Source organism: Ipomoea triloba, chromosome 3 (assembly GCF_003576645.1).
Source record: "Ipomoea triloba cultivar NCNSP0323 chromosome 3, ASM357664v1".
NCBI classification, from domain to species: domain Eukaryota; kingdom Viridiplantae; phylum Streptophyta; class Magnoliopsida; order Solanales; family Convolvulaceae; genus Ipomoea; species Ipomoea triloba.
The window spans coordinates 17,574,254-17,602,070 of record NC_044918.1 but is presented as its reverse complement, the minus strand read 5'-3'; the positions used below and the strand labels follow the sequence as shown (position 1 = coordinate 17,602,070).

The 27,817-nt window shown below is 36.4% G+C and overlaps 5 protein-coding genes across 5 annotated transcripts; 1 reads left to right on the top strand and 4 right to left on the bottom strand.

The window, feature by feature from the left end:
• Positions 1–1,273: 1,273 nt before the first annotated feature.
• On the top strand, positions 1,274–7,136 carry LOC116013631 (probable plastidic glucose transporter 2). The gene is made up of 14 exons (XM_031253493.1): positions 1,274–1,592; positions 2,543–2,701; positions 3,041–3,152; positions 3,255–3,322; positions 3,399–3,531; positions 3,615–3,714; positions 3,803–3,915; positions 4,054–4,147; positions 4,622–4,775; positions 4,898–5,041; positions 5,150–5,223; positions 5,586–5,671; positions 6,368–6,482; positions 6,655–7,136. Exons 2-14 carry the CDS (start codon positions 2,599–2,601, stop codon positions 6,835–6,837), a joined length of 1,479 nt encoding a protein of 492 aa, XP_031109353.1. The 5' UTR covers positions 1,274–1,592; positions 2,543–2,598; the 3' UTR covers positions 6,838–7,136.
• An 873-nt stretch (positions 7,137–8,009) lies between these two features.
• On the bottom strand, positions 8,010–10,458 carry LOC116014237 (cyclin-dependent kinase F-1). The gene is made up of 2 exons (XM_031254252.1): positions 9,881–10,458; positions 8,010–9,132 (listed from the first exon to the last, which is right to left on the bottom strand). Exons 1-2 carry the CDS (start codon positions 10,367–10,369, stop codon positions 8,233–8,235), a joined length of 1,389 nt encoding a protein of 462 aa, XP_031110112.1. The 5' UTR covers positions 10,370–10,458; the 3' UTR covers positions 8,010–8,232.
• Positions 10,459–12,156: 1,698 nt separating this feature from the next.
• On the bottom strand, positions 12,157–14,746 carry LOC116013676 (rac-like GTP-binding protein ARAC7). The gene is made up of 8 exons (XM_031253561.1): positions 14,415–14,746; positions 14,007–14,094; positions 13,798–13,907; positions 13,244–13,307; positions 13,064–13,128; positions 12,917–12,982; positions 12,708–12,814; positions 12,157–12,488 (listed from the first exon to the last, which is right to left on the bottom strand). The coding sequence occupies exons 1-8, from the start codon at positions 14,514–14,516 to the stop codon at positions 12,455–12,457; spliced, it is 636 nt and encodes a 211-aa protein (XP_031109421.1). The 5' UTR covers positions 14,517–14,746; the 3' UTR covers positions 12,157–12,454.
• Positions 14,747–16,980: 2,234 nt separating this feature from the next.
• LOC116014429 (peroxiredoxin-2B-like) lies at positions 16,981–19,675 on the bottom strand. The gene is made up of 3 exons (XM_031254483.1): positions 19,452–19,675; positions 19,217–19,296; positions 16,981–17,454 (listed from the first exon to the last, which is right to left on the bottom strand). The coding sequence occupies exons 1-3, from the start codon at positions 19,604–19,606 to the stop codon at positions 17,201–17,203; spliced, it is 489 nt and encodes a 162-aa protein (XP_031110343.1). The 5' UTR covers positions 19,607–19,675; the 3' UTR covers positions 16,981–17,200.
• A 2,785-nt stretch (positions 19,676–22,460) lies between these two features.
• On the bottom strand, positions 22,461–27,429 carry LOC116012326 (putative E3 ubiquitin-protein ligase LIN). The gene is made up of 14 exons (XM_031251843.1): positions 27,268–27,429; positions 27,083–27,203; positions 25,625–26,770; positions 25,388–25,532; positions 24,986–25,246; positions 24,580–24,886; positions 24,375–24,499; positions 24,179–24,295; positions 23,929–24,060; positions 23,704–23,826; positions 23,517–23,627; positions 23,281–23,427; positions 22,936–23,187; positions 22,461–22,830 (listed from the first exon to the last, which is right to left on the bottom strand). Exons 2-14 carry the CDS (start codon positions 27,160–27,162, stop codon positions 22,813–22,815), a joined length of 2,964 nt encoding a protein of 987 aa, XP_031107703.1. The 5' UTR covers positions 27,163–27,203; positions 27,268–27,429; the 3' UTR covers positions 22,461–22,812.
• Positions 27,430–27,817: the final 388 nt, after the last annotated feature.

Below are 27,817 nucleotides of genomic sequence, written 5' to 3'. Positions count from 1 at the left end.
TGTTAATTACTTATACTTTTGTAGTCAATTATCCATCGTTTTTGTTAGGATTAGCTTCAAAGAATTGATTAATAACTAGTGCTTAATACGCCCCACTTCATTGTGGATCGATAACCCAAATACTTTGGGTATTTGTTTGTCAAATAGTGAATTCTTTTTTTGGTCCTATTGTTATTGGTGTGTTTCCAGTTTTAGTTCGCTTTAGTTATTTTTGCCACATTGAGACTATATTTATTAAATGTGTTCCACATTTGGTCAAACGTTAAGTATTATGTTTAATGGTCGTTTGTGGCAGGGTTATTATCATCTTTTTTGAGGTGCGTGATGCAGTAGAGTTGAGGTGCATCTCAAACCATTCCAATTGATTGCAACCGGTGGTCTGAAATTGGAGTTGTTCACGTTCCTCTATGCAAGAAAGTCCTCATCGAGCGCCGTTGCTGTGGCTCTGGCGACGACAAAATTAACGCCGTGAGCGAATGAGCCGTTGGTGTTCAGGTAGGCAAGGAATGGGAACTTTAGAGTGGCAGCGATAAAGTCAACGATGAGATGGCCGTCGGATATCCGACTTGTGGGTTTTCCGAAGAAAGTCTGTCCGTAAGGGAGGTGTTCAGGGGGGGGGGGGAATACCCCCTGCCTCCGGGCCTGGGGAGGCGGATTAAGTTTCTGGTGTCGGTTAGGGAATCGCCGAACTCGTAGATGCGTTTGAAGGAGGGAAAGGGCGGGGAGTTGGCATCGAAGGCTAAAGGGAAAGGAATGAAAGCAGTGAGAAAGAAGGAAGACGCCATTAAAGATTGTAGACTGCACATAAAAGGGTACTATACTATCTTTTGCTTTCTCCCATTGGTGATGAAAAATTATGGAGATTTCACCGAAATGACAATTGGTACTAAGAAATTAATACTTGCAGACTAATTGTGCAAATTTTAAAAGTTATAGATCAAAATTATAAATATCACCATAGTCTTGGGATAAAAATGTAAATAAAAAATCAATAAAATAAAAATAGATCTAAGCCTGGATTTATTTGTCACATCTACTTTTGCTTTAATAACAACTGGTCGGCGAAGAAAACATTTCCGTGCGGTGGGAATCTCGTCGCTTCCCGCACTCTGCCACGCGTCTCATTTCGCGCTATCAATCGTTTTTCTAAAATGACAAATCTAGCCCTGGAATCTAACTAATACTACGCCGCAATACAATTATGGCGTAAATTTCGTCGTCTTCCTTCCAACAGGTGTCAACTGTCAACCCTTCAAAATTCATTACTATTATTTTCATAAAACCAAATTATAAATACAATTCTCCATACATGCATTGATACAACAGAGGCATTATAGATTTATAGTTGTCGCGAACAGGGGACGCTAGAACTCGGCCAGGCGCATTTTAGCACTCACCAAAGCTCACCATCCACATCTCTTCCTTCATCTGCTCACACACACAGATACGGATGTGTTAGCAGTTTCTGGAGCTTCCAGAAGAAATAATCTGTAGAGCCGTGTGTAAGGACTTCTCAGGCTTCGACAAAGCGTCGCCGTTTTCTCGCTTTCGGATTGGACATCCGTGGTGCTCCGGTCGTTGAATGATCGGAGGTAATCAAACTCTAAATCGTTAACATTTTCATCGATTTCTCGGAGCTCTGCTATTTTTATTGCTCTGTGTATGTTAAGATCTGGAATCGCGCCTTTTTACAGCTTCCGGTTTTGTAGATTAAAACTCCTGCATAAAAGAAGAAATTATAATATCGTGCTAATTACGATAAGGTTAGAGCTAAGAAAGAAAGGAATTCTTTGTTCAGATTTCATTGCTGTAGTTTTAATCTCTCTCTCTCTCTCTTTTTAATTGCTGAAAAATGAATACTACTCACTCCGTTTTAACTTGTTGTGAAGTGAACAAAGATGGCCTATCTGCAGTTGGCCAGAACAGTCCTTGTTCTCAATTAACCTTAATAGTTTTAACTTGTTCTCAATTAACCTTGATAGTTCCCAAGATTTCATTACTCCATTTTTTCACGTTTGTGCCCTTTACACAGTCGGGTTAATTCAGGGGACTCAGCTCCATAATGGTAAAATGCACTCCTCCTTCCATAAGAGTAGCAGCCAGCTCTTCTTACATAAGTTGCTTGCTTCTTTTTCTTCTTAATTGCATTAATACTTCTCCTTCCATCAATAATGCCAACCATCGGCCTCTCTTGGGAATGTTGTGACTAAGGCCTAAGGGGATGCCATTTCTAGAGAAAGTGTGTGTGGTGTCGGTCGTGATTTTGTACTGAAATTGCGAACATCCAGACTGATCATACCCAGGTTAAATGTATTGGGCATGTCCATGTGATGGGTTCCAAAGATCAGAACCAATTTTATTTTTTTTTTAAAAAACATAATTGGTTCTGAATCATGGCCTATTCAAGGCATGATTATGGGTTTTGTAAGAAACCTTGATTTACAATTTAATAGCTCAATTTTTATGCTTCAATCATGCTTGCTTTTACAAGATGAAGCTGCTAAAGTCTGCCTCTGACAATATTTTGGTGCTACTGTGACAGTTCTGTTGAGTTCTTGGGAGTTGCGGGTTTAGAGGTAAAGGAGGGGGAGTTGTGGCATGTTTGTGCAATCACGTGTTTCCTCCTCGATGTATAAGAGAATGCCGTCGAGAGATTACATGAATGTTGATGATGTTGATGCTGATCAGGATGATGATTTAGGTATTTGGTATTTCTTTTCATTCAATATCCTATTGTATCATGTTCACTATTGGTGCTGGTTAGTGTATCATTCATGGGGAAACTGCTCCTTGTGTTTCAGGGTTGTAACCATACATGATTAAATCTCTGTAGAAATTAAGATCTTACTACCGCAATATGCTGTATGAAATTTTGTGCATTCTATATTGTCATGGTTAGAAATTGTCAATTTAATGTGACTTCTAAAACCATTAAAATTTTCAAAAGACATGCACAGACAGGCGCACATGAGCAGCAATTGCATTAAGGTCTATTGCTCTTTTCTTGTAAACTGGCTAAAGCTTTTGTATTTGCTTTTAGGTTTCCTCCAGAATGGTGCTCAGCAAGAGATGTCAAATCCCTCCTGGAAATATTCGTGTCCACATGTAATTGTGGCAACAATAGTTTCATTCTTGTTTGGCTATCATCTTGGGTTTGTTTTTAAAATCTTCTTTTGTCTTTGTCTGATCATGACCTTGTTCTTACTAATTTTCCATTTATCTTAAGGAATAATTTTTTTTTCCTTCCTTTGCAGAGTAGTTAATGAGCCACTCGAAAGCATTTCCATTGATCTTGGATTCAAAGGGGATACACTCGCAGAAGGTTCAACTCCACCGAATCTCCTCAGAGCTTTCTGTTTCAAATATGAATTCAAGTCTGATGTTTGCTATGAGTGTAGGTCTGGTTGTCAGTACGTGTCTTGCTGGTGCTTTTGTTGGATCTTTGTTCAGTGGTTGGGTTGCTGATGGGATTGGGCGCCGTAGGGCTTTTCAGTTGTGTTCGTTGCCCATGTTTATTGGTGCTTCACTATGGTAAATTTCAAACCTTGTTTCAGTTGATCTATACTTGATGCACATGGTTGGTATGTGGCTGAAACTAACACATGCATTTCCAGTGCAACAACTAAAACATTAACAGGTATGCTCCTAGGGAGGTTTTTGGTAGGAATAGGATTAGGTGTGGGCCCACCTGTTGCCTCTATGTACATTGCAGAGGTAAAGAAACTGCTAACATTATGCATGATGAAAATGCAGTCTATAACTTTCTTCTGTTCAGATCTAATTTTGTGGTGACTTTTTGCAGGTCTCTCCTGCCCATGTAAGAGGTACTTTTGGCAGTTCTATCCAAATAGCAACATGTCTTGGACTAATGGGGGCTTTTGTTGTTGGGATGCCGGTTAAAAGCATAATGGGATGGTAAGAGAAGTATTGAAGCTAGAGTTTGCACAACTGGAACTTGGAAGTTTGTGGCAAATTACTTACATCATCATCATCATCATCATCATCATCATCATCATATCTAGTTTAATATGCATATACTCTTAACATGCACAGGTGGCGTACATGCTTTTGGGTATCTTTAATTCCTACTGCTATACTTGCACTTGGGATGATCTTCTGTGCTGAGTCCCCTCATTGGCTTTATAAGGTAGATTAATTTTTTTTTTAAAGGTTTGTAGTTTTGTACTTCTACAGTTGCTCTTATCGCCGAAGGCTGTTAGTGGATGGCTAAGAGTATTCTCAATGATGCATAATCTTAAGAGCTAGAAATTGGAAACTTATTGACATCTTCGCTCAAGTTTTATTCACCAGCGGTTCCTTAGCAGGACAGTGTTTGATGTAGAATTCAAAGGTTGCAGAACAAAAAAGCAGTTAGTCTGTGAATAAGTGAAGTAAGAAGAAGAGAACAAGTAGGGTGGGGGAAAATAGTAATTCACATATATCATCTAAAACAGTCTCCAAAATAACATATATTAAGTATTTATTTATGACAAACAATAACAACAAAAACCCATTACTAAGGCATGTGTACCCAAAAATAAGATAAGTTAGATTACATTATCAATCGATGTTATATCATTCAAGATTTTCAAAAGCAATCTTTGGTTTCTCCTTTTTGTAGCAAGGTAGGCTTGCTGAAGCTGAAACTCAGTTTGAAAGAGTACTAGGAAGTTCCCATGTCAGAACTGCAATATTAGAGCTGTCCAAGTTGGACAGAGGGGATGAGAACGAAACTGTCCAACTCTCCGAACTGCTTTATGGTCGACACTCCAGAGGTTCTCTTCTGAGTCTGAAAGGCTTGCTCTCCTGATTCTGCTGCTGCAGTTATATTCTCTTTTGTCTCTAGATCCCATTCTTCTCTGCCAAAGACTTTGCAATTTACTCAGTTCTTTTGCAGTTGTTTTTATTGGATCAACCCTATTTGCTTTACAACAGCTATCTGGAATAAATGCTGTGTTTTATTTCTCTTCAACTGTATTTAGACGTGCTGGAGTATCCTCAAACCTGGCAAATGTTTTCATAGGAGTTGCAAACTTAACAGGTAAATTTTCTTCCTGACTAGCACCCCCAAACAAAATAAAGAAGTCACCTTTTCCTTTGTTTGTTTTGTTCCTCTCTTCCTTGATCTCCATGGTTTTATTGCTTGTAGGCTCAATTGTCGCGTTGATTTTGATGGACAAATTAGGAAGGAGAGTTCTCCTCCTTTGGAGCTTTTTGGGCATGGTATACTTCATTTAGTTTTCCAAAACTTCTCCCACATTTCTGTTTAAGTGTTTATGGTGATTAGTACAACTTATCAATTAAACAATTTCAGTGTTTGCTTTTCCCTTTGTGGTGCTTATTTAGTCCAGCTTATTTTGTGCTCATCTAGCCCAAAAAGTGGAAGCTAGGTTAAACACTGAAGTTGAAAAATAAAGAAAGAAGAAAGCTTTCAGTAGTAGATAAGAGGAAAAATCATCTTTTCCAAAAAGCTCCTAGTTTGAGGCTTTTTGAAAAGGCCTCTTTTTCAACAAGAAGCCAAACAAGCTCTTGAATTAACTCTCCATTTAAAATTTTAACTCTGGGACTCTTCTATGACTACTCAGGCTGTATCAATGGCACTTCAAGTTTTTGCTTCAACTATTGCATCAAACTCTGCTGCTTTCTTTCTTTCTGTTGGTGGCATGCTCTTGTGAGTATTCTCTTGCAGTTCATAATGATGACCTTTACTGCATCTTAATGAAGCGAAAAGAAAGTTCAAAGTAATAAAAGGAAGGGAAAACAAAGCTTTTAGCTCTTGAATTGTTTCACTTTTGAAAATTTGGTCCTGTAAGTTAATTTAAACAAATTTAGCCCCTTAATTATTTATAATGTTGCACTTTTAGTCCCTAGTGTTATATAATTGTCAAATTCCATTAACATATGAGGTTATTTTTGTCATTTATAATTAATATTAACTGTTAAAAATGCCGTTCATGTGGAGAGAATGAAACTTTAACCATGGATATTGATTCTAAATGACAAAAATAACCTCATAACAAAGAGTTTACTAACGAATTTTGATAATTGTATAACACCAGGGACCGAAAGTGCAACATAATGGACAATTAAGGGACTAAATCTGTTTAAATCAATTAACAAGGACCAAATTTTCAATAGTGAAACAATTCAGGGGCCAAAAGTGTTGTTTTTCCTAAAAGGAATATGAACTGAAGGCATAGCTTATTGGGAAGATATTTGTGAATGTGATTGCTAAACTTGAACAATGTAGAGATTGATCAGTGTTGTCTCCATGCAGTCCAACCATATTGAGAGTATTGTTATTGTTCATTGGTAGATAGAAGCTTAAACCATCAAACAATTGTTGACTGGTCACTACTTTGTGCAGTTTTGTCTTAACATTTGCCATTGGTGCTGGTCCAGTTCCTGGTCTCCTCCTGGCTGAAATATTCCCTAGCCGGATTAGGGCAAAAGCTATGGCATTTTGTATGTCAGTGCATTGGGTAATTACAATGTTATAATCTTAATTTCCTCATTTATCCTTTTATGTGTATACCAATATACAAATCTATGGTTTAATGATTTTATCTATCTTGCTCTGGGAATGAGCAGTGATGTGGTAGGGTGCTTCTTTCTTTTACTGGTGCATTTTATTGTGTTATTATATTGTGTTAGGTGTTCAATTTCCTTGTTGGCTTGCTGTTCTTGCGTTTGCTTGAGAGACTTGGACCCCAGTTGTTATATGCTATGTTTGGTGGCTTCTGCGTGATGGCTGTGGGTTTTGTGAAGAAGAATGTGATGGAAACCAAAGGAAAATCACTCCAAGAAATAGAGATTGCTCTTCTCCCCCCAGAATAGAGGTAGCGCTTCATTGTCTAAGATTGTTGAATTTATCTGAACGAGCGAGCTTGATCTCTATGTTGTCAGATTGATATGGTGATACACTGTAAAACTGGTGACACGCGAAGTAGAGGGAGGCATATACTTGTATTTGTCCAGCATCTGCAGTGTTGTCTTACCTTCAAGTCCTTGCTATATTGGCTGATAACTAGGTTAAATGAGACTTTGTACATTGAAATCTACTTATGCTGTATGTACTATGTACCATGATTTTCAGTATGTTATATTGCATTTCATGAGTAGTATTTTTGATGCCACCTTTTCCCCGACTCGGTGTGATAATTAACGGCATTCGGTTGTATTTGTGAATTAGGCAAAATGAGTTACTAATTCAACACATTAATAAGGAATGAAATTCACAAGTTTCTTAATTTAGGTTGTCAAGAACATGAGACGGAATAAAACTTCACTTTCACTTAATGGGATCTACATAGAGGTTTATTTGAAAGTTTGAGTTGTAGATGGAAGAGACCAACTTAAGGTTTTTTGTGCATTGAAGACAACATTCATGAATTTTTACATAGAGGTTGAGTGACGGAGGTTATTCGGTTAGGCATTTTGGTTTACCCCACAAGTTTGTTCACACCCATTCTTTATTCACTCCATAAGTGCTGCTCTTCAGTTTTGACACCAACAACTCGTATTATATTCTGTTGCAAAAATCCCCGCCTAGGCGCTCCTAGACCGAGGCGAATTGCTTCCTAGGCGTCCGCTAAGGTGACCAGCCGCCTAGCGCCTAATTCGGCCGAATTTGGCCGAGTTAACTCGAGCGAGTCGGCCTTGTTAATTTTATTATTATATTTGTATATATTTAAATTTATTTATTTATATAAGTAAGATATATATATATATATATATATATATATATATATATATATATATATATATATATATATAACATACACCCACACACATGAATTGATTTTTGTTTTGTATAGGTCGCCGCCTAGACCGCTTAGGCGCTAGTCTACTGCCCGACTAGCGCCTACTACAACCATGATTATATCGATGTCTACTTTGAGTTTGAGTTGGGGGCAACTTTAAGAACATCACGAAATTGTAAGGGGCAAGTTTTGAATGAGTTGATCCTCGATTCCTCAGCTTGTTCGCATCATAAAATAAAAAGAGACTTTTTTTGCTTCTAATGTTTTGTAGATTAATGACCAAAATGGGGGTGGTATATGTTCGTTCTGACAGATACATTTAGGTATTCGAATGGAATAACAGTTTCAAATAGATAGCCAAAGACCAAATTGGAGTGGAGGGCACAATGCTTTTTTAGTTCTTCACAGGTAGGTAGGTCTATGTAACTTACAATAAAGTGTAGTATTGAAACAAGCTTGACCTTCAGGCTCAGGAAAACTGAACTGAGAAACCATTTTCAGTTCTTGAAAACTGAACCGGCCCAAAATCGTCCATATCAGAATCCGAGTTCAAATCCCCCCACTCACCAGGGGAATCCTCGTCAAGTTCGCTATTCTTGGGAGGAACTCTCAGCTCAGATACCAGGACAGGCAGAGGGTCTTCGTTAAGATACTTGTCGTGCAGCAGTTCCATTGATGTTGCTCTACCAGCCGGATCATAGCAAAGGAGCTTTTTCACCAAAAGGATTTCGTCAGGAGAGCGGTTTGGTAGGCATGCTTCCAGCCCCGTCGGTTTCTCCACTTTGTTGAACGAAATTGTTTTGTAATCTGGAAGATGCACACAACCAGGCCACACTTCTTCAGATAAATTGCCCAAAATGGTGAAAATTCTGCCCAGCTGATCAATGTCCGAAGTACCCGGGAACAGTGGTTCTAGGCTCAAAAGCTCAGCAAAAATACACCCTAATGACCATAAATCTATCTCCGGTCCATAATTTACAGACCCATAGAGCAGCTCAGGTGCCCTGAACCACCGAGTTCCAACACATGAAGTCAGGGGAGCTAAATCGCCTTCTTCATCTTCAACATACGAGCTCTTTAAAGGGTCATCTTCAAAATCACTGTTGGTGCATGTAGCTAAGCAAGACGTGTTTCCATCCTGGATACTATCAATATCATCCAATCTGTACCTGAACTCATCTGAATCTGCAATTCGGTCCTCCTTGGCCACATTCCGTTGATAATGATGTGATTGGCCTTCTCTATAAGCATTCTCCATTACAGGATTGAACTCAGGTGTATACATTGGGGTTGGGACATTTCGGGAGGCTTTCCCATAAGGTTGTCCATCATCAACAGCAGCAAGCCCAGGCGCCAGTAACATCCTAGCCTGTGTCGAAGCAAACAAATCAGAGACAGTCATAACTGCGTAAGCAGGGGACTTTTACCTGATCTGCCATTAAAGTTCAGGTCTATACTAGGAAAAAAAAACAACACAACTTAGGCATGTATGACATGAAACTCATTCATCCCACATTCAACAATACTACAATAGCATCGTCATTCATGTACTTCACTACAATACCCATCACAACCCCGTTCCGGTAGCTCTTAAAAAGTAAAAGAAACAATCTTTTAGAATGGAAAACAGTGATTTATCTTTGGTTTTTATCCGGCACCAATCTTCCACTTTTGTCAGCAATCAATCAGAGATGCTTAAGGCCGAAGGAGCACTGCTTAAAAACCAATCCAATCTCCATACCAAATATCATCAAGAAAATACCTCTTTTAAGCAATAGCTACAGCAAGTAATTGCATTTTCCATGAAAGAAAAGTACTTTAAACTTTACTGAACCCCAACAACCCTTAAATATCATCTCTTTGCATGCATGTGATAAGTAAAGTAGTCACTAAAAAGACATTTCTTTGCAACACATTCGATATTTCCACTGATTTATTGACTTACAAGCAGGCCACAAGAATAAAATCAAATCATATTTTCCATGGAAAAACAAGGAAATGCAGCTAATCACATAACCAGAAAGCATTGATTGACTGATTAAGTATTGTCAGAAAAGGAATATAGAAAAACCAATAGAATTTATCAATGAACCAAAAAAGGGGAAAAAAATAGTGACCTGTCCGAAATCGGCTAATTTGAGAATCCCATCGTCAGAAATCAACAAATTTGAAGGCTTCAAGTCCCTATGCACGATAGAATTCCGGTGACAGGCATCGACGGCGCAGAGAATCTGAACCATCCAGCGCTTGATCTCGCCGACGGTCAAGCCGTTGTCCCAAATCTTCTTGGCTGCTTTGATGACAGCTCCCAAGTCAGTGGGGAGGAACTCGAGGACGAGGACGGAGTCGTCGTCCTCGCTCCAGAAGAACTCGTGCATTACGACGACGTTTGGGCAGTTCTGGAGGGTCTGCAGGGCTTCGATTTCGCGGAGCGCCGACTGGTAATCGTGGATTTCCTTCAAGGCGACGGTGAGTGAGTCGGATCGGCGACGGCCTCGATAGACGTCCGAGTACGCGCCCGACCCGACCCGCTCGAAGATCTCGTATTTGGACGTGATTTCTTTGCGAGTGTGGATGCTCCAGCTCTTCGAGGGCGGAGAATCCATTGTGGTATCTCTCTCTCTCTCTCTCTCTTGTTTCGTTATAATGGCGGTGCTCACGGCGGTTCACGGTGGTCCTCGTCGGCTAGGGGAATGATTCTTTGTCCGATTCTAGAACGAATTTAAGAATGAAAGATGTTAATTCCACGTGATCTTTGAGTGCAATCACGTGCTTCTGACATGGCGAATGGCGAATGGCGATGGTTCTAATTTGGGCCCCATTGGCTATTGACTATTGAGGGTTTATAACTTTATACGGACTATATAATTTCCATTTTCCTTGTATGTGTTTAATTTGAAAACTTCACTGTAATTATTTTTAATTTAATTATTTAGAATATTATTAAACACAAAAAATTAAATTAAAAATATAAAAAAAATTAATTTAATTAATGAATAATAAACACATCAGAGGAGTAAAAATCAAAGGATGGTCTCACACTTATATTACATAAAATATTATTTTTAAATTAATAAAAATTACAAATTACGTAAAATTAATTTTTAGAATAGTATAATTTGCATTTACCTATTAAAAAAAGTGAATCCACAATCTTTCAAATTTTGAAAGAACTGTAAATGTGAAATCATTAAAAATAAATAAACATTTTGAAAATGTTGCTTTTTTTTTTTTTTTAAAGTAAAACATAAAACTTTTCCGTGTGGGAAAGCAATGTAGGAATACAAGCGGAAACGGCACCAGTCTTACATAAGGAATTGAATTATCAAGAGATAGTGTTTAATTCACTAACAAAAATAGACATATTTAAGGTTAGTCTATTAATTAAATACAAATTAAGTATGAGTAAGAAATAGATTATTATCAAACTTCTCCAAAATAGTTAGTTAAATACTTAAATATAAGGGAAATAACTCATTTGGGAAAATAAAAACTTATCAAAAGATGGAATAGGCAGTCAAAAGACCTAGCAAATATAGCAATGATTGTGGTGAGCAGGTGAATCGTAATTTTCAAGGTCACCAATTTGATTGTTAGCAAATCTTTGTAATGTTATTTACTTGTATAATTTACATGTTATTATACAAAAGTTAAGATTACCATCTTTCTAATCAACAAGTTGAAACTTGTATGCACGAACAATTCAATTAGTCACAAAGATGAAATTTGGAAAAAAGACTAGGGATCTCGAGTCTCACCGACACTTTTCCTCTTAATAAATGGCATTCAATAATATTCCCATAGAATCATAGAGCAGAATCCTTCAAAGTTGAAGGTGGGGGAGTGGAATTGCCATTTATGGCCATTTCCCAACAACTTCAGAGTTGGTCTTGTTGGAACTCTCACTCACTGGATGGCCATGGCAGATGGCAGATGGCAGATGTGAACTTGGAGCCACCCAACATTCATTCATATTTAATATTTTGGAGTATTTTACAATTAATTGATAGCCGATAACCAAATTATGTGTTTAAAAAAAAAAACGATTTACCAAACACTCAGAATCCCAAACTACAGTGAGCCACCCTGTCGAATTTTGGAACAAGATTGTCTTCATCTTCAGATGATAAGAATGATTGCCCAAATTATTGATTGCCATACCTCTAGCTGTTACAGAGAGAGAGGGAATGAATGAATGATCATTTGGCTATTATTTATGCTCTTTTTAACATTTTTACTGATTCAAAAGTTTCTTTTGCAGTAATAATGACCTTCATCTGAAGGGTATATATATATATATAATCTTGTTTTCTATATAATTCTGATTGGATTGCATTACTTCTGCTATTATATACCATGCATACCAGTTTTCTCTTTAGAATTAAAAGACAGATTCTAATTCAACATTTGTGCTTATGTAAATACAAAAGAATTTGTGAACATAGATAATAATTGCGAGTGCAACGCGTTGCTCAAAACACCAAACTAAAGCGCATAACATAGTAATTAGTAAGTTAACTAGTAATTCACAGAACCTGAGAGAATCGACAATTCTCTCCGACTTTTGATGATAATAAACAGCTACATTCAAAACGACATTGCTTACAAAACATGCCCCCCCTACATGTTGAGAGTCCGATTCCAGCCAGCTGTTGATGAATACGAGCCTAACCCTCAGCACCGAAGGTTCCCTAAGCCACACAACCCCCGCAAACTATACCCCTCCTGTTCAAGTAGAAAAGAAAAAGATAATCCAAATTTGTCACGCAAATTCATCATGCTAACATAGATGGTATTCTGTCTCGAAGAAGGTTCAAAGTACTAATTTCTCTTCAGTTAGGTGAAATTTCGGTTAGTTTTATCCTCGATATTCTTAGTATATTATAAGGGAAAGTCGCAAATAGATTCTCTTCAAATGCATCTATCCGTTCAAGTGATACTTACACTATTGAGCAGCCGGTGCTTCTGCGCCTTTTCTTCCTAGCCATTTCCTTCCTCCTAGGTGGTTGAAGCACAACCTTAATCGCAGTGTCAAATACTGCTTTCACATTCTACAAGACCATTACGAGAAGGGATTGGTTTAAACTTATCAAAATACACGTACAATTCGTTAAGACTACCAAAACAATGAAACGCAAACAGCAGTAAAAAACCTGCTGAGTTTTAGAGCTACACTCTATGTATGCTGCTGCGCCAATTTGCTTCCTTAATTCCTCGCCCTGCAATTTTTTTCGAGTTAAATTAGATGCTTTGAAATAACGTATGGCTAAGGCAGAGATAAATGGAAACTAGATACGCACTTGGGCTGGTGTTATAACGTTAGAACCCATATGATCAGCCAGATATCTATTGTCATCACGAAGATCTGTAGCATAGGAAAATGAAAGAACCATGTCAAATGTGATATTTTTTTTTCAAAGATATTCAACAACTTAACTCTGCTAGGATGTTAGCTCGGCTGCAATAAGTGTATGGCGTACCTAGTTTTGTTCCTACGAGAACAATTGGAACATTGGGTGCAAAGCGGCGAAGTTCAGGCATCCACTGAAAAATAAATTCAGAATGGCATTGAGATTTTTATCAGATAGTTGAACCAGAGCACATAATAGAGGAATATAGAAAGTATATACTCCTTTGAGAGTGTGCACAGGTAAACCCTACCTCGTGACCCTAGCTGACAAAGGACTACAAAAGAGTTAAACAAGCCTAAGTTGCCAATAACTATCTGACTCAAACCAAGAAGGCTAATAGGCCGCTCCAGTTGGAAGTCAAACTTGTAACCAGGTTAATAAGCGGTCGGACCAACTTGGGTGGGGTTGCCTTTTATTTTGTGATAATTGACATTGGCAGTGGTGGTTTATGATTATGTTACATTCTATGTACAAAGTGACAGTTCTTAAACATCCAACTGGCTCTTCAGTTTAGACAAACAGCTAAGCAAAAACACCTACTTCTGATATGTTCAATGTTGGATTTATGGATCAATCCAAACCCTAATGCAGAAAATGGCAAAAGATGAGGAAAAAAGTATTACCTTTTTGAGAACATTTTCATAGCTTGCCCTGCTAATTAAAGAGAAAGCCAAAACAAATATGTCTGCACCTCTGTAACTCAGTGGCCTCAACCTGCTGTAATCTTCCTGGCCTTTAAATCAGAGATTAAAAGAACCCAAACTCAGAACCCTCAAAAAAATCATATCTCCTCACAAAAAAAAAAAGAAAAAAAAAATTCAAGTGGATATACCAGCAGTATCCCATAATCCCAGGTTAACAATGTTACCATCCACAGCCACATTTGCACTGAAATTGTCAAACACTGTTGGAATATAATCCTGAAAAAAACATCCTCAAAAGTGAGGCAAATGAGATAAGATTCAAAGGGCATTTCCAAAGCAGGAATTTCTTGATATGGGGCATTTTCATTTTTCACACAACCAAACTCCCAAAAGAGAGCATTACAGTGCTAGCACTCTAACAGCAATGTTGGAAGAAAAAAAAAATTAAATTTTCAAGAAAGCTAACAAACCAATGTTACAGTAAAGATGAAATCTTTATGGTTTCAGTTTGAAGCCCAATATCAAGAAATTTGCAGAAAATAGAAAAAAAACTCAGAAAGAGAGTGGATTCCAAGATAGGGTTGGAAAAGACTTACAGTGGGGAACTTGTTACTGGTATAACAAATGAGCATGCATGTCTTCCCCACAGCCCCATCACCCACAGTGACACATTTGATAAACTTTGAAGCACTCATCATCCCCTTCCTCACTCAGATTCTACAGTAATGCCCTTCACACTCAAAGTCTTACTTATAAGGTTGAAAAAAAGAGAAAGTTGAAGAAGAAAGGCACAAAAGGGAGAAAAGGAAAAGAGAGTTTCACAGAAGCAAACAAGAGTGAGAGAGCATCTTCAGTGAGGAGGCTGTGAAGTTAGATATAGTTGCTAGATAAAGACCAAAGAGAGAGAGAGAGAGAAACAAATTTCAAGAAAAGAACAGTAAAGAAACTACAGAGAGAGAGAGAGAGAGAGAGAGAGAGAGTCAAAGGGGTCAGTGTAACTTTTTTACGCAGTACATGGCACTCAATAAATTTGAAAATCTGAGTGAAGAGGAAAAAAAAAAGTTTTTTTTTTTTTTTTGAATTTGCAGAAAAAGCTAACATGGGGAGTGGGACCCTTGTGTTCTCAAACGGCTCCAAACGACTTTGTTAGTTCTATATAGGCAGCTGGGTTCCATTTAATAGTGTTTGTACAGGCAGACATTATTGTTAATTGTTTGCGCTCGTTGTTGCATTCGAATTAGACACATCATTAACTTTCTCATCCTCCAATTCATTTTGACCATTTCAATACTGTTTTCAACATCCTTAAACAAAACACACACGACAGTGGGGTGTTTTGCGTGCTTGTGTTAGCTGTTTTTGACAGTAGTATTAAGCGTTTGTAGAGAGATTTTGACAAATTAGTTGTTTAAGATAAGCTAGTAATATATTCTTTCTCTTTCATTTTGTGTCGATGATGCTTGATTCAGGTGATTTTTAATTTAATTTTTCATAATAAAAAATCATCCATCACGTAATAAAGGAATCAAAAGTACAAACAGACGGCACAAATGATTTGGCCAGCTCATAAATGTAAAACACTACTTACTGCACGATTCTTGTATAAAAAAGATTGATTGGTGTCGACCAATTTAGACAACAAATTATATTATATTTACCAAAAACTCATGTTTAGCTGTTTAATCAAATCAAACACTTAGAATGTTCAAATATCGACTAAAAAAATTTTGATTAGCCATATTCCAAACACAATGAATGTTATAATTTTGTAACTTCACATTTTTACGTTACCTTATGAGGGAGTTTTGAGTTTAGAGCTGAAGATTGTGATTGGGTCGGTGGGGTATACTAGGAATAGGAAAAGGAAAAGGAAATGACAGTAAGTTGAGCAGTCCAAAATGTTCAGCTGCTTGGCTTTTACCTTCGTAAAATCCAATGCAAGAAGAGAATAACATTAATTATATGGCGTGGGTGGGTGTTGGTGTATTTCTTGGTGGGTAAGCCTCAAATTAATTGAAGCTCCCAAGGTTAGGACATATATAGGACATCGGAGAATGGAAATCGGACAAGACAACAACTAAGGGACACACCCACCCTACATTAAATATCCCCTCCCCCTTCCTGTCTTCCCTAGGACGACGAGGAGGACGAATGCTAATTGCCACTCACCTCTCCTCCACACCTAATACCTTAACCACCATTTATTTTGTTTTCTTCTTTTCATCTAACTGCGCAGTTTTCTTCAATGCTTACATGTTTCTAATTGTACTTCCATAATTTTTTTTTGTAATGATCTCTCTTCTTATGCCATTATTATTGGTTAGATGAAAAAAATAAATCAAAAGCATTAACTACAATCAATTTTCAACCAATTTCTGCTGATTGGATGAGAAGTAAAAAAGAGTATATCATTAACTATACTATGTTAAAAATAAAAGAGTATGTCCCAGAAAAAAAAGGATCAAACAAATAGAATATAATTTTTAAATAATTTCAATCGAGCATACCAAGTACAAATGTAAACTCTTGAATGATGGTTTTAAGAATTTTCTTTATCACCCAAAATATTTTATTTATTTTTACCCCTAATAACGTGATAAGAAAAATGACTAATTACTACTCTCTAGTCTCTATCACGATTAAAAAATACACTATCAATGAATTGACAGATTTAGCACATGTCAATTTTAGCCACAACAATTGCCGGATTTGTAACATGAACGGATCTGAGTTGCAGATATGGTCCCTTTTTTTAAAAAAAAAAAAAAAAAAAAAAAAAAAAAAAAAAAAAACTATATAAAGCATATTTAGCTTATTAATTCACAGAAAAATTGCTATTTAGCCTACATCTTACTATAACATGCAACTTTATTGCATTAAAAAAAACCAAAAAAAAAAAAACAAAAACAAAAACAAAAAGGTGGATTTAGTAAATTAATCAAATGCACACAACAATCCCACACTCACCTAAGCCCATCTCAAGAGTGGTAGCAGAATTGACTGAGAAGGGTAGGTAAGTAGGTAACAATTTCATATGGACTGATGGACCTAACCCAAAATGGCTAACTTGCCCAACATAAAAATAAAAGACTCAACCATAAATAACTCATGTATAATTCAAGACAGTAATGCTTGTCTAAGAATAAATGGCCATAATCAAAAGATCCTGACAACAAAAACATGAATTGATAATCTGTTTAGGATCAACAAATATATGATTCAACAACATTGCATATGTAGAAAAGCATTTCATATCATAAAATAACCGAACATATCATTTTTAATAGCAAAAGTCATTTTATTTCAAAAAGATAGGAGGGGAAAGGTCATTCATAATTGCATAGCAACTAAACACATCATCAATCATAATGCAGCAACAATCTTAGAGAGCCTTGAGGATTTCATCAGCACCAGAGACAGTGAATTCCCCACCAGATTCGATATTAGCGACAGTCACTTTGAGATCGTCAACCAGAAGTGCAAACCTTTTGGATCGGGTGCCAAGCCCTTTCTCTGAGAGGTCAAGCTCAAGGCCAAGAGCCTGGGTGTATTTGCAAGATCCATCGGCTAAGAACTTGACATGTTTGTTGTCGGGGTAAGTTTTTGCCCAAGCTTTCATCACAAAGGGGTCGTTCACTACATGTGGCAAGATAAAAACGAGTTAGATATTAGAGAAGATCTGCCAGGTGGAAAGTTGGAACTGCTTTATCTGGGAACCACAAATTATTAGATTATATGATGATGATAAATATAATCAGCCTGCTTCTTTATAAGTTCTACCAACTATCAACATACATGCATACACACATGCACCAACTATAAAGCAAATAACAGACAATCTATTAAACAAAGGGATAAATGTTATAAAAGAAAAGAAAGACACAGAATGCATTCTAAAGACTGCACATATTTGTCTCACATTCTAGCCTAAAAATATTTCAAAGCTCTGTATTTGCAAAAGCATTTCTCCAATGCAACATTATCATGACATTATTGACATTATTTTAATGTTTTCAGGCAGACAACTGGCATAAAACTATACATAAGAAATTAAAATAATGCGGAAACTAAGGTCTAGGGGTGAAAGTGCTGCTTTTAAAATACTTGAGTTTGGTTACTATTACTACTATTACTCAAAATAATACAACATTCAGTTAACCAATTGCTTCAAGATCTAAAGCTTTTCCGTTCCCAAATCTCTTCGATGCTTGAATAAAGTTATTGCCTTTATTTCTACTTGGACTTAACTTCATTTTCAACTTTGTCTTTTCAAGTTCCACCGTAGCTCTAATGAGAACAGTTCTTTTGAATTATTCATGTATATTAAATTTAGTGAATACTTCTCACTTCTCTAGTAAATTTCTCTAACAATTTAGAGGCTTTTTGTATGCTAGATTTATGAGTATTTGTCATGAGCTTTGGTGAGACATAGAGGGAAAAAAAAAAAAAGGAAATTGGATAGATAAAAGGAAAATCCATTGGGGGATGGGGTGACATGTGCAGAAGAAGGGAGGGAATAGTGGAGCAGTAAAGACTCAAGGAGAAGGAGGTTCAGATCATGGGTAATATAGGGCAGACAGCAGTGATTTTTGGGAATAGAAAATGATTTATAGTTAAAACTAAAGCTCCCTGATTAAATCTCAGGGTCAAGGTTGACTTGGAAGTACAGTTCTTGTACTTATAGAGCCTGAGTTTGACCCTGCACAGTATTTAGGTTATCCAGCTCAGCTCAGATTATGAAACAGACACCAAACTGCTTTACTCTGGCTGCTATACCCATAACAGTACAAGAATCATGATTTACAAGTGCAACAAAACACAGAACCAATTTACAAGTATCTCAAACTCATCAACAACTACAGCCACTCCCTATCAGTAAACTTGACACTAATCTTCATGGTCACATGATCCACAAAGTCATCTAAGCCAAATTCAATGTACACATGATTTACAAGTGCAACAAAGCACACAGAATCAATTTACAAGTATCTCAAACTCATCAACAACTACAGCCACTCCCTATCAGTAAACTTGATACTAATCTTCATGATCACATGATCCACAAAGTCATCTAAGCCAAATTCAATGTACACACCCATACAAAATAACTAGAGGAACTTCTAAACAAAGCTCAATCTCATTTAACACAATTCATGTAATAAAGCTTCAGCTTTTTAAAGATCATCTTGTTTTCAGGCATCAAAAGGCAATAAAAAGGGGAATCGGGGAATGCATGCTGCTACACTCCTATAAACAACACAATGGAGAACAACAATAACAGTAAAGTCTAAAAATTAACTACAAAGGTTTTTTTATTTTTTTAAATAACAAAATTCTCTTTTTCCAATTGAAAAAAAGGTCAGAAGCTAAATACAATTGAAAATGATAAGAAACGTACCACTGATGCAAAGAATTTCACTAACGCCCTTTGAGATCAACTCCTCGGATTTCTCAATAAACCCAGGCACGTGCTTCATGCTGCATCAAAATTCAAAACCAAATCAAAACCTCCTCACAATCATAATTTTCCCCTAATTACATATACTCTTTCACATATTAAAAACAAAATTTAATTTTATAAGCACTGCAAATTCATTTAGAGTGTGAAAAATGGAGCATGGCGGAATGCCGACCTGCAAGTGGGAGTGAAGGCCCCGGGAACGGCAAAGAGAATGACCTTTTTGCCCTTTGCGAGAGAATGGATGGAGACACTCTGAAGCTGATCTTGCTCGTCGAAGTAGGCCAAAGTTCCGTCCGGGATAACGTCGTTAACTGCGATCGGCGCCATTGATTCTCGATCGTCGTATACACCCACCGAGGTTCTCTGAGAAATGGAAGACGAGACACTTCGAGGAAGAAGAAATCCGGCCCTTATATGTAACGTCTGGAGGGTGGACTCCAATGTTGAAATTAGCTGGATTTTATAATATTCTTTGAAATCCGACCTTAATTATAGCGGCCTAGTGGGAAACGATAAACATGTTTGAGGACTGAGGTTATTGGAAAATGGAATTTTGACTAATTGATTTAGTGAATAAGTTAAAATGAGTGTTTTAATTGGCACTAAAAATAATTTGAAATTCTTTCCAAATCTATATATATATTAAAACAGAAGTGCTGCCAAAGGCCTTATGGTCAAGGGAAGTGATTCTCCCAAGTGGGAGGTCATGTGTTTGAGCCTCAGCGTGGGCAATGTTGACTTTGTTGGGCTTCAGTAGGTTGAGAAAGTATATGGACAAAAAAAAAACATAAGTGCTAGTTTTCCATTTATTTTAGTCCAAAAATTTTGAAATCGGTCAACATACTATATAATAATTCCTTATCAGAAATTCTAGCATTCATTATTATTCCTTATTTATGGCTAAAATTGACAAAATATTCAAAATATGATTTCATTCCATATTATACACGGAAATTAATGAAATATTTTATTCAATTCCATTCCTGTATGGATTCCTTATTTATGTACATATATTAACAAAGTAGTCACACGGAAAATAATAATTATTAAACAAAATTATAGTTATTATACTATGCAATTCAATTATGGTTCAAAATATTTTAATCTTGCGTAACTTTAATATATATATATATATATATAACTATATGACGTATATTATGGTATTAAAAAAAATATTACTATATTATGTTAATGTACGTAATTAAATTCCTCTCATGATAATATTCAAAAAAAATTTAACAATTAAATTACTATATGATGTATATTATAGTATTCCAAAAAAATATTACTATATTGTGTTAATGTACATAATTAAATTCCTCTAATGATAATATTCAAAAAAAATTCCAACAATCAAATTACTATATGATGTATATTATTGTATTCAAAAAAAATATTACTATATTATGTTAATGTACGTAATTAAATTCCTTTCATGATAATATACCATGCAATTCAATTATGGTTCAAAATATTTTAATCTTGCTTTTTTTATTTTATATTCGTAAACAATAAAATTACTATATGATGTATATTATAGTATTAAAAAAAATTACTATATTATGTTAATGTACGTAATTAAATTCCTCTCATAAATAATATTCAAAAAAAAAATCCAACAATCAAATTACTATATGATTTATATTATAGTATTAAAAAAAATATTACTATATTATGTTAATGTACGTAATTAAATTCCTCTCATGATAATATTAAAAATAAATAAAAATTTCAACAATTAAATTACTATATGATGTATATTATAGTATCAAAAAAATTACTATATTATGTTAATGTACGTAATTAAATTCTTCTCATGATAATATTCAAAAAAAAAGTTTAAAGAATCAAATTACTATATGATGAATATTATAGTATTCCAAAAAAATATTATTGTATTATGTTAATGTACGTAATTAAATTTCACTCATGATAATATTCAAAAAAAATCCAGTAATCAAATTACTATATGATGTATATTATAGTATTCCAAAAAAATATTATTACATTATGTTAATATACGTAATTCAATGCTATTCAATTATACAGTTGTGCATTTGTAGGTTATATATGTATTTATATATTAATTAATTAATTTATTTAAAATTTTGAAATCAATCAACATAATATTACAATACTTAACAAAATTATTTATGTACATATATTAACAAAATAGTCACACGGAAAGTAATAATTATTAAACAAAACTATAGTTATTATACCATGCAATTCAACGTGATCAATATTGGTTAGAAGTTAAATTAAACTAAAATGATTGATCAACATGGATTAATATCAGAATTTGTTTCCCATCTCCGTCCATATAAACCGTATTAGATTATGCTAGTGGGGGACTTTTTCCACCCAAGATACATGACTCCAACAAGAGCTTTACAATCTCGTGTGATTGGACGTTCAGTTATATTCTCAGTCACGCTACTCACTTTCAAATACCACTCCATCATCAATTGGCTTCCTGGTTACATTCAACGTGACCCAAAATAATATACTTTATCCGGTATAATTTAAAAGAATTCGATTATAGATTTTTAATAATATATATATTTTTTATTTTAATTTTATTTATACATCAAGAAAAAAGAGAAAAATAAAATTAATTATATTTTTCGCCATATGACCAAAATTAAAATTTTCTCTATTAAAGTTGTATCATATAACTTTATCTATAATTTTACATTTATTTTAACCATAGATTTTTGCTATATTTTTGTATTCATCGGGCAAATTTGATTCGTGCATTGCGTGTATTTATAACTAGTGTGTGCATATACAGTTACACACAAACACACGTAGACCCAGTGCGTTTTCTTACTTCAAAATTTGTAATAATTTTAAAATTGATTTTGTATTTTTTTTAAACTCGAACTCTCAACTATTAATGAACATTGATATATGGTTGGGATTCGTCCTTACTTTTTACGAAAATACCCATATATATATATATATATATATATGATTTGTTTGACTGATTATTTTGGTTGACTGGATTTTCTATGACTTGGTTTTGGCTTATGCAATTACAGAGAATTGTTTGCAGTGTTTAAATTACTTAATTAAAAAAAAAAAAAAAAGCCTTGCCGGCCTTGGAAGGTGGATCTCTTTAATCAGAATAATACACCTTCCAATCATTTGGAAGATTTCTTTCTTTACAAGACTATGATTTAAGAATGGTCTTCAAACTGAATTTGTCAAAATATACATTATATAAACACGGCCGGTCCATTGTGGCAAAGCTAAGTGGTTTTTCTTCCACAAAACAGCAACCACTTGAGCCAAACCTTTGGTTTGGTCACAAATTGATGATAAAAATTAAAAAAACATCTAAACCCCAACAGAACATGACAGCTTCAAGCCGGCCTGTGGGCACTCCAAAACCAATAATCCAACCATTATGACAGTGACATATTCTTACACTGTTTGGATCATCATGGTTATATGCTTATTTCTGCTCTTTTTCTATTTCTTGAATCTGCATCATACACTGAAGTCTAAAAAAACCACTCTACTTTCTCTCAGCTCAATCCCCACACCTTAAAACAAGACAAAAAAACACAAAAACAGGCAAGTCAACAATGGCTGATATTATATTCCTAATGGCAACAAGGAGTTATAGTTAAAGAAAGTGAAAAGCCCACCTGAATCTTCCCATCAGATGTCCCAACCACCAAAATCTCTTCTTCATCATTTCTGTCAAGGCTCAAGCAGACAACTTTGGCGGTGCTACCGCTTTGCAACGCTCCCGCTCTAATATACTTCTTTTTGCACCACACTTCCACAACCCCTCCCTTGCCACCCAAAAAAACCGACTTTGAACTCACTGCCATTGCCCGAACTTCCATTGTCGAGGGCAGTGATGCTATCATCGAGTGACTCGAAGTGTCCCATATCTTTCGACGCCATTCAAAACAACACATTTAGAAGCATTACATTTAATTTTGCAGTGTAAGAACAAGAATTTCCTGCATATTCAATTCCCTTACCTTGACAGATGATCCATCTAAAGAAGAACCAGCAGAGTATAACAGGCCATCATGGAGCTGCAGTGCATTGACAGGACTAGCTTTTCCCAATAATTTTCGAGAGCCACTTTGGATCGAGAAAATTGTTCCCGTGTTCATATCAATTTCCTAGCATGACACAGAGAGAAAGAGAGAGAGTGTGTGTGTTAAAATCAATAAATTCAGATGCTCCTTTAGATAGTGTTGCGCGTTTTTACCTGAATGCTGTTATCCTGACAACCACAATACAGTTTCGATTTGGCAAGAGCCAAGCATCTCGCGTGTTTTGCTTGGTTTAGCAATTTGAACTCTCCACCCCACGAATGCACCTTATGTAGAAACAAAAATGTTAACTTTAAGATGTATATATAAGAGGCTGATAAGTTAACAGACTGCATTTTGTACCTTGATGCCAGCTCCTTGTGGAATGAAGCACGAGAGGCTTTCTGAAACTACGAGGTTGTTAACTTGATCCTTAATTTCATGAACTTGTTCACACCGTATCCCCTCGTTGCAGATTGACCAAACCTACAATCAAGAATGCTACAATTAACTCATGACCCTATGCAAATTACTCATAAAACAAACAGTCCATGAATCTAACTTAGGAGTTTAACTGTTTAACTATACCCTCACAGTCCTATCAAGGGAGCCACTGTAAAACTTTTCTGCTGACTGTAAAATTGCTAAACTTGTAACTGCCTTGGCATGTTCTCGAGTTTCTTGGACAAGATGCAGAACCCCGCCTTTTAGAGTCCATGCCTTCAAAAACAGGTGAAATTGGGAATTGCCATTAAGCTAAGATAGTGAAATTCTTGATCTTTTTGTGGACTAATGGATTGCGAGTTATTTGGCATTGAGACATCACGGATTCACAAACCTTTATTGTTCCATCTGAATGGCCGGATAAGACTTTGCTTCCAGAGCAGACTATAGATAGAACTTCTCCATTAGCACTGCAATCTTCTCGGACAATTTCTTTTCGATTCCATAGCTCCTATGGATAAAACGATGTGAGAATTGAGAAGATTACAGTTTACCTTGCACCGAAGATGAATGCAGTATAAATAACTTACATAACTAGATTCTTGCCCTCCTGAGACAGTCTTTAGTATCTCAACTGCCAAACTCGAGGATTCCTCGAGTTCTCTTAAACCTTGCAGGATATCTTTCGTATGGACAGTTAGATCATGCACCCCTTCTGAAATCCACACATTAGAAGGGAGACATGGTTACATTAAACTCGGGAAAAGAAAGAATTTCTACTTAACGCCCACCTACCGGGATCATGGGTGAAGCTGCTCAGTGCTAGCAAGGAAAGAGCTTTATCTTCGGTGTCTTTTGAGGACTGAAATATTGACACAAACTGCTGAAGAAGGCTTACTCTTGCCGCTTTTCTTACACCCGTGTCAGGAAAGATGCTGAGCATGTATACCAGCCAAGTCGCTGACACGAAACACGCTGAAAATAGATCTGCACATTTAGTGTTTAAGCTTTCTGCTAAAGCCTCAAACAGCAAACCACATTCATGGCTGACTAAAACAAATGCCATCTTTCTTTCCCATTCCTCGGCTGCTTTTTCCTCTTCCTATGCATTGGTTTAGCAGTATGAAGTGTTATTCCTAACCTTACATAACAACTAAATCAGGAATGGAACTACAATGGCACGAAACGAACAAAGACTCACCATTTTACATGGATTATCACTAGAAGGATTTCTGTGATGATGATCATTTTGTACCAGAGATTTATTACTTTTCTCAATTCCTGCAAGTTTGAGAAGGAAAGATCGGGTAAGGGGTTCCCCGGAGTATGAAAATCTTCCTCGGAGGGACAAAATTGTCTTGGCAGCAACTATTTGAGCAGTAGGCGAATCCGAACTTCTGAGACATGAGACTAAATTTTCAATGGCTTCTTCCCTATATATACTCATCTTCCTTGGCTCCACCTATGTGTTAAAGATAGTGTTAAGAGTCCCTTATTAAAAAATAAGGGAGAAACATATGGTTTATAAGGATCAGACTAGCTAATTGATTGGATTCAGTCTTTTGTGGTTTGGATGAAATAAAAGAGAAAGGGGGAGGCATACCAGCAGGTCAAGCTGGAGTAGTAAGCCAGAAATGATAGGACATTGGTGAGGGAGAGCATTGTGCAGATACACGAGAAGGCTGTGCATCGAACTGTAAGAGCCTTCGTTCTTAATGATGTGCAAGATCTGCTCATTAAAAGTCCTTCTGAAGAACCCAAATATGTATTGTACTTTAGAAAATGATGATGACACTATATAATATAAATCTCTCAGGAAATGTGGGAAGAATTTAATTACCTGTTCAATTTAACCAGCTCAGATAGGAAGCTAACAATCTCAAACTTTTCCCCATCATTTGCCTCCACGAAACTCTCTAAAATCGGGGCTAATTCAGCTTTATCTGCAATTGCATTCCTGCACTCACCCTCCACCTGCATACATCTCGATAAGATCACCACACTCGATATTCGTTCTTCTGTCGATTCACCTTCCAAGCTGCCAACAATAGCCTCGACCGCTTTTCCTGAAACCACCATCTTAGCAATTTCAGAGGTTTTTTCCTCTCTCGACGTCCTAAGAATCTGTCCTAGGAGCAAAACTGAAGCTGTTTTCGGGTTTACACACATTTTGATCAGATCCTCCTCTTTGCTGTCAAGAACTGCTAAAAGAGAATCCAACACATTTATATCTAAACAATTCTCGGGAAAGGGCATTAACAGATAGATCACTACAACAGCCTCCAGTAAACCTTTCTTGAATAGAGCAATGATGCATTCCACATCAGAATCGACTCTGGTAAGAGTCTGGATAACACTCTTATCCCTTGACCCTAACTCGGCAAGGAGAAAAACTGTGGCCTTTAAGACATATGGATCAACAGAACTAAAAAGGATCTCCACAAAACCATTAATTACTGGAGGTTTAGAGAGCATTGCTAGACTTTCTGCTCCTGAATTACCTTCCTGCCAGAATTTCTCAATCTGGAGGACTGCCAGTTCAGATTCCTTCAGAATCTCTGATGTACAAAGACAGGTGACAGCAAGATGGATATCGTTAGCAGAGGTGTCAATCGTCTTATTGCTACGAAAACCTAAACACCTAATTCCCTGGAAGTTTGGCACACTTTCTGGTTTATCATTGTCATCAGAGCTGGATACAGCTGAACTTGGATTCTTTTCTTGCCAGCTTGCAACGAGGCGTTTGAGCACATAATTCGTCTTGGGTAGTCGAGTAGTATGCAGGCTCTGTCGCGTGATTGGGCAAGTGGAGTTCCCCCTGTCAAGCCATTCTTGGATTGCTTTTCTTTCATAAGTCTGGCCTGTTTCAAGAGTCACTGGATCACTGAATATGTGACCAGTAATGGGACAGACAAAGTCCTTTGGAGGTGTATGCTTTCTGCCACTCTGCAGATACCCAAATTCTTCCATCAAAGAATCTGGAGAGCTGATACAGCAAGAAATATTAGTTGAAGTTAGTCTCATGCATTGGCAATGCAGAACTGTGTCGGACCGAGACCTAAAGGGCCAAGTCCAGAACTGTGTCGAATCGAGACCTGAAAGGCCAAGTCCAGCACCAGGTGGTTGGACAGAGGCTTGAAGGGTCAAGTCCAGCACCCGCTTTTGAAATATGGGGCTGGCTGCTACGTAAGTATAAGGAAATAAAATTGCACATTCGTTATTCGTTACTCGTTATAGATTTTGGCACATTGGTCCTAACTATCTGGTTGCTACTTTTATACTCAGACTAATCACCTACCTGCTGCTTGATTCTCCAGAGGGATGCAGCCTTTGTTGCTGGGCTTTGCTTTGCCGAAACAATGATGTTTTCTTGTCCATATTGTACAAGAAAAAACAACCTCTTCAATAACAATGCCTGCCTGCATAGGTATATCAGTCAGCAGAGAATATTTGTTTCCATAGATATTATCAAATACCTTATACCTCTCCTTTTCAGCTTCAGTATCCAAGGAAGAAAAACCAGTCAAGTCCTCACTGGAACATTGTAGTTCAAGACTTAGATTTTGTTGAGGATGTCTGATCTGGCATGTAATCTCTCTTGGAGAGACTCTTCCAGGCAAACAAAAAAAAATGGAAACTCCACTGATTTTTATGCCCTTCAGCAGATTCTGCCCAGAAAGGCAAGGCATTAGCCATAGGGGATAGGAACAAGGTTGAAATTTTCAAAGTCAAATTTGACAGCATGATCTAAAGTATACAAAAGGATGGAATCTATAAGGTACTCCATCACGTGCAATATATTATTTTTAAGTGAGAAAGGTCAATACATTATGACATATCAAATAAAGGCCATGCATGTAGATCAAGAGCAAAACATTGATAATTTTGTTACAAAGTATTATTGAAGACAATTATAAAATGGGATAAATTAAATTATTTTTTGTATCAATATTTTTTTTTATCTTATGAAATTTCTTAGTACAAATAAAATAGTGGTATTTAACTATATTTGACATTTTAATAACAAGATGAG

Excerpts from the sequence above, each read along its gene's own strand:
- LOC116013631 (XM_031253493.1), top strand. The coding sequence starts at position 2,599 with ATGTTTGTGCAATCACGTGTTTCCTCCTCGATGTATAAGAGAATGCCG. Across the intron at positions 3,916-4,053 it reads GTTAAAAGCATAATGGGATG|GTGGCGTACATGCTTTTGGG; the intron begins GTAAGAGAAGTA and ends TAACATGCACAG. Across the intron at positions 5,224-5,585 it reads TTTGGAGCTTTTTGGGCATG|GCTGTATCAATGGCACTTCA; the intron begins GTATACTTCATT and ends ATGACTACTCAG.
- LOC116014237 (XM_031254252.1), bottom strand. The coding sequence starts at position 10,369 with ATGGATTCTCCGCCCTCGAAGAGCTGGAGCATCCACACTCGCAAAGAA. Across the intron at positions 9,133-9,880 it reads AATTAGCCGATTTCGGACAG|GCTAGGATGTTACTGGCGCC; the intron begins GTCACTATTTTT and ends GCTTCGACACAG.
- LOC116013676 (XM_031253561.1), bottom strand. The coding sequence starts at position 14,516 with ATGATGAGTGCTTCAAAGTTTATCAAATGTGTCACTGTGGGTGATGGG. Across the intron at positions 13,129-13,243 it reads TCTCGTAGGAACAAAACTAG|ATCTTCGTGATGACAATAGA; the intron begins GTACGCCATACA and ends CCTATGCTACAG. Across the intron at positions 12,489-12,707 it reads AGCACCGGCTGCTCAATAGT|GAGGGGTATAGTTTGCGGGG; the intron begins GTAAGTATCACT and ends CTACTTGAACAG.
- LOC116014429 (XM_031254483.1), bottom strand. The coding sequence starts at position 19,606 with ATGGCGCCGATCGCAGTTAACGACGTTATCCCGGACGGAACTTTGGCC. Across the intron at positions 19,297-19,451 it reads GCCTTCACTCCCACTTGCAG|CATGAAGCACGTGCCTGGGT; the intron begins GTCGGCATTCCG and ends ATTTTGATGCAG. Across the intron at positions 17,455-19,216 it reads TGAAATTCTTTGCATCAGTG|TGAACGACCCCTTTGTGATG; the intron begins GTACGTTTCTTA and ends TGCCACATGTAG.
- LOC116012326 (XM_031251843.1), bottom strand. The coding sequence starts at position 27,162 with ATGGACAAGAAAACATCATTGTTTCGGCAAAGCAAAGCCCAGCAACAA. Across the intron at positions 24,500-24,579 it reads CAGCTTCACCCATGATCCCG|AAGGGGTGCATGATCTAACT; the intron begins GTAGGTGGGCGT and ends TGTGGATTTCAG. Across the intron at positions 23,428-23,516 it reads GTCAGGATAACAGCATTCAG|GAAATTGATATGAACACGGG; the intron begins GTAAAAACGCGC and ends GTGTCATGCTAG.